This window comes from Spea bombifrons, chromosome 12, assembly GCF_027358695.1.
Source record: "Spea bombifrons isolate aSpeBom1 chromosome 12, aSpeBom1.2.pri, whole genome shotgun sequence".
Lineage (NCBI taxonomy): Eukaryota > Metazoa > Chordata > Amphibia > Anura > Pelobatidae > Spea > Spea bombifrons.
Genome location: NC_071098.1, coordinates 13,632,755 through 13,640,988, shown reverse-complemented (window position 1 = coordinate 13,640,988; position 8,234 = coordinate 13,632,755). Strand labels below are relative to the sequence as shown.

At 41.9% G+C, this 8,234-nt stretch overlaps 1 protein-coding gene across 1 annotated transcript; it reads right to left on the bottom strand.

The window, feature by feature from the left end:
• Nucleotides 1–490: 490 nt before the first annotated feature.
• Nucleotides 491–1,815, bottom strand: BTG4 (BTG anti-proliferation factor 4). The gene is made up of 4 exons (XM_053452385.1): nt 1,643–1,815; nt 1,332–1,469; nt 1,049–1,241; nt 491–682 (listed from the first exon to the last, which is right to left on the bottom strand). The coding sequence occupies exons 1-4, from the start codon at nt 1,813–1,815 to the stop codon at nt 491–493; spliced, it is 696 nt and encodes a 231-aa protein (XP_053308360.1).
• Between the last annotated feature and the right edge of the window lie 6,419 nt (nt 1,816–8,234).

The following is an 8,234-nucleotide window of genomic DNA, read 5'->3' as shown; positions in this document are numbered from 1 at the left end:
ACAGGAGATCAGGTTGTAAAACTGCTGGCAATAAGCAGCAGTACAGCCATTCAAGGAATGCCTGGACACAGAACCAAGCATTCCCTTCCATTAGTGGTCGCGGCTGACACCCACTGAAGTTCACTTCGACAGGAGAGAGCCGTGCTCTTCCTATTGCGGACTAATTGGCCGGGTATAATCTGATCTGGTGTGTGTGTGTGTGTGTGTGTGTGTGTGTGTGTGTGTGTGTGTGTGTGTATATACACACAAACATCTAGCATTCTAGATGACCATGTCCTAATACAAAATAAGGGGGGGGAATAAACACATGACACATGAAGTTTAAAAGTGAATCAGGTTAATTTATTCATTTTTTTTAATAAAAAACATGTCAGACCATAGTTCACATAAACAAACATTCATAAAACATATAAAATCTGTTTTCATAAAAGCTTATATTTCATAAGTTTAAAAAGTTATTTTAAGTGCGAAGACACAAAACACCTTAATGTTATCGCTTTGCATTCACCCAGTGGTATCGGTCAATCCTAGGACCTGAAAAAGCAGACTGCCTGAAGGGTTTGTAGCTTCTTTGTTGAGGATAATATCCAGCAGCCTGATGCTGATGGTATCCATCACTTGAGTAATTCTTTCTACGGGGAAACTGGGACCAAGCTTGGATTGCAGGAATGTAGTCTTGAGACTATAAGTGAAATAAAATAGATACAATTTGAGAAACATAAGTACAAATTTGACCAGCTAGAATTTTGGTTATAAAAGCACTTAAACGTAGACGCAGAGCAAGAATGAGAATCTGGATCACTGGGACAACTTCGTTCCAGGCTAGTACAAGGAGACTATATTGTCCTTAAAGAACAGTTTGTGTTTTAAGACTAAATGAAAAATGTGCTGCACTGGAGAGCCACTGATCACACACACACACTATACTACCATAAAAAGCACAGTCAGGTTTGAGTGGTCTTCATCCTATAAGGACCCAGATGAGGTCAGCTACAGACATGTTGCCATCTTCTACATACACTTCACAGTATCCCCGGGATGAAAATACCTGGTATACACTGTTGGGATTGCTCACTGTAGGAATGGTCCTTGGTTCTTTACTGGTCTCCTCATCTGAGGACGTGCCAGAGTGATAGTCAGAGGTTGCCTTTTCAACAGCACTGCTAATGCGTTTGGATACATTAGGATCTTCTTTTCCCATGAAGCTCGCAATTGTGAAAGGACTGTTTTTCTCCCCATACCTTTATTGAAAACATGCATAAAAGCCATTTAGCAACAGGTTAATGCTCTATAACAGGAACCAGTAAAGTACATGGCCTCAAGAGAAATACCTGCAGCACACTTCAAACGGATCTACCCATATGGTCATTTCTTTTGGTAAGCCAAGGTCATTGAAGTCCACGGCACTCTCTGCACACGCTTGCTCCAAGACAGAGTCTATATACTGATGCACATTTATCCTTATGCATCTGTAAGGAGTAATCTTAGGTCAGATCTGTGGCAATGGTTATCAATCATTCTCAGAGCTACATTGGCAGCAAGGTATAGCCAAATTACATCACTAGCACTACAGAATTAAAGCATTTTTAATATACCCCTACCTTTGGAAGTTATGATAACTGTATTGCCCTAAGCATCTTACCTGAATGCTTGTCCTTTCATGGGATTCTCTGTATACCAGTGATTTTTATACTTTGCAAATAATATGGTGGTGAGCTTGGCTGCAAATTTTTCTATTTTCTGTTTGGTCAGCTTTCTGTGCTTTTTAACCAGCATTGTGATGAACACAACCGTGGCAGCAATTTCTTCTTTCATTTTTTTGTTCTTACTTATAGCACAGTGAGTGGAACAGCTGCAAAATAGAACAGACATTATGAGAAAACAGCAGTCACCATTTAGACGTTCAGCCTAAAACGAAACCCTTACCATAATGCCATCTATTACTGCATCTTGCACATAATTTGACTTAAGAGATCTGCTTGAAACAATAAGTCCAATATGATAAACTCACACAAGCGTTACAGCTCAAGTAAAAATAGTCAAAAAGCAGGGAAGTCTTTAATAAGGTATAATTGCAGTAGCCTCTTTTCAAAAGAAAACCAAACTCCCCTGCAGGATCAGCAAAAGAAATAGCTCAGCTTAACTTAAACAAGTAATGCACTAAACAGATGTAAGTTGTGTTTTGTATTTAGCCTTCTTATATTTTAAGAAGGGGGGGGAATCAAAGGCATCTGCATGACAGGCTGCAAATAAGGTTCTTCAAGTCTTCTTACACTACCAAACAAAGATTATGCTACTCAGCCCATACTCACCTGAGCCCAAGTGTCTGTGTTGTTAAAACACAACTCCCAAGTCCTTCAATAAATAGGAACCACCCCATTAAGCTCAACCACACACAGGTGTTGTGCATGTCCCTGATTAGAAACCAATAGATGTGTATTAAAGTTAGAAACATATAATTTGATAGCACTTAAGAACCATTTGGCCCATCTAGTCTGCTCAATATTATAGTCATTATGGATCATTGAAGCTAGTTTGGTGCTTCCAGGTTTACTATTGAGAAACATATGACTAACAAATACACAAATAAAATAATTTACCCACCATGTCCAGTTTGTCAATATGGAGCTCTTGAGATGTGTAACAAGCTTATTATACATATTATCCTTACTAGACTGTTAGTATGGGACTTCTTATATTGTCATGCCATTATTACAGCCATTTGGTTGACATCATTAACTGGTCGCTACAATAGGATCTTTGTCATAAGCTATTAAAGAGTTAGAAGTATTACAAATGCAGATGACAGGTTTCCCAGTTCCCAGGTATGAGCATTTTACCACGTGGGTTAAATTAAGAGCCTGTCCCAGTTTGCAGGTGATATATAGGTTGGGTGAAGTGTTCAGTTATATGGGGGCTAAGAACTTTACTTAATAACATAGACTTGTCAAAACAATATCCCTGCGAAAAATAGGTTAAACATAGTCAAGCAGATTATAGACTGGGGATGTTTACAAGTATACCTTCCATAAAGGAAGCACAGTTGCAGCACAATCGTTATATGGCGCCGATGTATAATCTGACTACATGTATACTGTCTGAACAGAGCAGTGCTGTACTAGATGAGTGAAAATATGAAAATGGTCCAATTTTATAGTTAAAGGTGCTTTTCCACTAAAAAATCTACTTAGATCACCCCTGGGCAAGGCATCAGCAGTAGTGTTGTTGACTCCTGGCACACGTTTAGCTTTAAAACAAATTTTGTGCTTCATGCATAATAAGACCAAGTGCCTGATAAGCCTGATGACTGGAATAGAAGTTGACGACAGGTTATTAATGGCAGATATAACATATTATCTGTCCAAAATACTACAGACTTGTTGGCCAGGCTGGTCTACCAAATTCCCAAAGCTACTATGATGGGGATCAGTTCAATGAATGTCAAATTCAGTTCCATTCAGTTGGCTATTTCTTGGCGCACCACTCACCTGCCAGGAATGCTCGATTGCCTACTTAACCCACTGCATCCGTAAATAATTGTAAATCTGGACTGTACTCCTCTTTGTCCACCCACGCTCTAATTAGCAAGAACTCAAAGAAGGCACTGTAATGGCTGTAGAAGAAGATCCCGTAAAGCAGGGTAGGCCAGGCCTTAGTCGACAACACAACGTATACCGAAGGCAGGAGAACCATAGGAGCCGAGTCAGAACAAGAGGACCGAATCAGAATCCAGAAGCCAAGTCAAACAAGCCGGGACAGGAACAGGAGCAGAGCCTAATCAAGAACCAAAAAGCGAAGTCAAGGACAAGCCAGGAGCAAAGGTACATACTTACACCAATTAAGGTCACCTGAGGTCATATATGCACATCACAGTGCACGTGCGAGTAGCCAGGGAGGTGTGTGGTCTTCCTTGCAGTCTGCGAGGCAGCGGGTAGGGAGCTGGTGCCCGCTACCTCAGAAGAGTGGTGGCGGTTCGAGGAGGTCTTCATGGGACAGCCATGCGGGTAAGTCCTGACAGGCTTATGATATGGCACAACCCTTAGGCAGACATTTATTAACATAAAACTTCCCTTGAAAATAACAACCCCTACACCTAAAACTGTCTGGGTTCAATGAGGGTAACCTGAAAGCCGATTCGATGCCAACCTTGGCCATCAAGGCCCCTGGGACTATGTCCCTGATGATCTCTAGGGCATTGTCAAATTACTGGTAATGCATCCTGCATACCACCTTGTCTAGGGTGTTATTGACTTATTACCTTTATTCCCATTTTTAACGTCTTAGTTCTCAGGATTTAGCAGAGCTTATCAAAGAAATACAGGTACCATACCCGTGAGATACAGTCTCTCAGTAAGCGCCGTACTCCGCCCCCCAAAGACTTGCGATCTCGCTATCTTATAGACTTTTGTCTTAGCCAAAAGTTGGCATTGCCCCATGGGATGACCTTGACTATGCCACTCAAAATTGTTTACCACGAACGGACACCTGCAAACCTTGAACATGTCACTCAAAGTTGTTTACCCCGAAACCCACCAATAAGATCGTGACACATAATATCTAAGTTTTATAAAAACAAAGCACAAAGCTCAAATGTAGACAGTTGACCATTGTACGTTATGACTGCCTGATATCTACTAGTATACTTACATTATTATAATAAAAGTGTGAGTACACTAAATCTTAATAGATAATTATATATGGCATTAATCTTATCATAAGCCATTACATTAATTATGAAGAAATTAAAAAGTAAATATTTTATCATAAGCCTATAACAGACTGAACTACCTTCTGGTAGGAGAGGTAAAATACAGAGATCTGGAATGGACCTGCTATCCTACCCAAAGCCCGCTCTTTGTCTAGCTTCTCCTGGACTATATCCGGGTGTTCGTATGCTGACTTCAGGTTTCTAAGCACCACAACGTCTCTAACAGGAATTTTAAAACAATTCATTAAAAACCCAGCTTTCTTTCTATCTGGATAGTCGCCCAGCAACTCAATGAGTTTGCCTATTACTATTGGTGTTAGAGCTTTTACCATGTTGGCCTTAGCCTGTGTCTTTCTTAGGCACTGTAATGCTGGGTGACCCCTCACACCACGTGCTGCACTTGTGTTTGTATTTACAATTGAAACCTTTACTACATTTTTACTCGTTGTACGCCCAACGGACGGGTTTTTAACAAGCTACCTTCTGGATTCTGCCTGCTGCCCACTGTGCTCAACCCTTTTCTAAGGGACACCACCCTTGTTCACACATCAAAAGTTTCACCCCAATGTAGGGGGATTAAGGCTTTAGCCTCATTCAGTAAATGCCAAACCACCGATTTTTTGCATACAGACACTGGTAAAGAAGTGTGGTGTAGCAAACAACTAGCGGGGTGGAAAGCTGGTGGAGAATCCGTAAAGTTATGAAGGGTACCATGAACAGACTTCCAGAATGGGACAATAAGAGGACAGTCCCACCAGATATGAAGAACAGTCTCCCCCGAAAACCCACACCGCCAACTAACATCAGGGTGGCCCGGGAACATGGCATGAAGTCACAAAGGTGTACGATACCACTGTGCGAGGAGTTTGTATGATAGCTCCTGACATCTAGTACTAATGGAACACCCATGTGTCAGCAAAAATACCAGCGTCCCCCTACAAAGGGCATGCCGCAGGGATTAAAAAAAGCAAACCGCACAACGCCCTACCAGGACAACAGCGATACCTACTACAGGCGGCAGGTAGCAGCCAACAAAGATTCCACAAAGACTGCCAAAAAGAACAGAACTTAAACATAAAACTTCTTCTCGGGAGAGAATTAATGAAAACAAAAGTGTGCAACACTCCACACCAGCATCCAGCATACTATAAGAACCTCAGCAGAACTGGAGGAACAGACTGAAGAAACACGCCCAAAAAAACATAGCCCAGCACACAACAAGAAATGTAATAGAACAAAAAAGCAAAAAAGGCCTTGCATCTCTCAACATGCATCTCTCTCCGCAGCAAATAAAATAAAATAAAACTGTCATAAAGTCACCCCGACCAGCCATAATACTCCAGGACCAACACCCACTTATCAGAGGACTAGAAAGTTATCAAGATGTCATGGCCAAAAATACCACATGCATGAATTGCCTGCATGCAGTAGGAGAAGTTGTAGATAGGCTAAGGTCATATGGCAAAAAATAAGGGGGGGTACCAAATATAACCCAGCATGATGAAGGTTATGGCCCAACACAGAAGCAAAAAGTCTACAAGAGTCCCAAGCTCATCGAGACCCTGGCAAGGAAAGGGACGAAGGCCTGGACACCCCTGCAGAAAAAAAGGGGGGGGGACAGGGCATAGCAAAAGTCTCGAAACAAGTCAGCAAACAGAAACTTCAGGCAGACTCCAGTCAGCAATAGTTAAGTCAGGTATGCGCAGATCCCTGAGGAAAGCAGACAACTCATGGTGGTATCGGAGTGTGCTAGTGGTTCCCCCAGATCAGCGGGCGTAGAGCTCTGCGTGCCTGGAGATCCGACAGGTCTTGAAAAAAGGTGATCTCATGACCATCAAAAGTCCAGAAGCCCACCTCTCTCGCCCTATGCATAATTTGATCCTTCACCTGGTAATCCATGACACAGCAGATCACATCCCTCTAGGCCTCAGAGCACTGTAGGCTCTATCCAAGTGAAGCACCGCGTATGATGGACGCCCAGGAGGTCGTTAAAGAGCCCCACCACCAGGCCCCTAACATCCTCAGTGGCCGGAGAATCAGCTTCGGGAAGGCCCCGTATGCGGACATTATGCTGACGGCTTCTGTTGTCAAGATCTTCGATCGGTGACGATATTCGGCCAAATAATAGGTATGTTGTTCAGAAATGTTTGTCTTCTGGGCCTGCTGAACCACATCTTCCTCTTGCTTATGACGCCTATGTTCCACTCTGGTCAGGTCCGACTTGAGGCCTACAATGGCGTCAGCCACCGTGTGCTTAAGCTCCATAAGCAGGTACTAAAATCCTCGTTCCACAGAGCCAAAGAGAAGATCTGATGCACCTCTCTCGAGCAGGTAGGTAAAAAAGGGGCTTCAGGCAGGGGGTCGGGTCCCTGATCATCAGAGCCACGTGAGCTCAACGGAGAAGACACCTCATGGTCCTCAGGAACTTGCAAATTATGTTTGTTTTTTAAGCATAGAAACATAGAATGTGTCAGCAGATAATAACTATTTGGCCCATCTATCTGTCCAAGCATCTGTAATCATGTTTCACCAGTCATATTTACTAGAATTAATTGTATATGGCTGCTATATAGCTTAAGATAAATCAACTTCTAAAATGTAACAGGCTTATTCTAAAACTTTGGAATGCTGGATAATTATATGTAGTACTTTACCATCGCCACTAGAGGGCAGTAACCATTAATATATATTTGGATTTATTAACATGGTGTGTTGTCTGTTAAGCTTCGTGCATTAAATGCCATATGGATGTAAAACAATATTAGACGAGAATGAAAACGTTTTTATTCATTAGAACCACTTCATTTTATTTTGCAGAATGCTATGCTTCCAACTTTGTGGGAACAGTTTGAGGAAGACCCTTTTCTATTCCAACATGACTGCGTCCCGGTGCTCAAAGCAAGGTCCATAAAGACATGGTTGGATGAGTTTGATGTGGAAGAACTTGACCGGCCCACACAGAGCCCTGACCTCAACCCCAAGGAACACTTTTGGGATGAACTGGAACAGAGATTGTGAGCCAGGCCTTCTCTTTCAACATCATTGCCCATTGGATGAACTGGAACAGAGATTGTGAGCCAGGCCTTCTCTTTCAACATCATTGCCCATTGGATGAATGGGCAAAAATTCCCACAGAAACACTCCAAAATCTTGTGGAAATCCTTCCCAGAAGAGTGGAAGCTGTTATAGCTGTAAAGAGGGAATCAACTAGATATTAATGTATATGTATTTAGCATGCTGTGTCATCAAAGTCCCTGTTGATGTAATGGTCAGGTGTCCCAATACTTTTGTCCATATGGTGTATGTCTGATGTAAGGACCTCTGCTCTTGCAAAAGTTGCATTGGTGTTACTTGATTAATACTTGTGTAAAAAATGTTTCATAAACCTGTTGCATTTTACATTATGAGAGGTCACAGTGTTCACAGAACATTCATTATACTACATAATAAAACGAATGTGTTCCTAAATAATCAATTCCTGCTAAGAAATCAATATGGTTTATGTTTCTTTTTAAAGAAAATTATA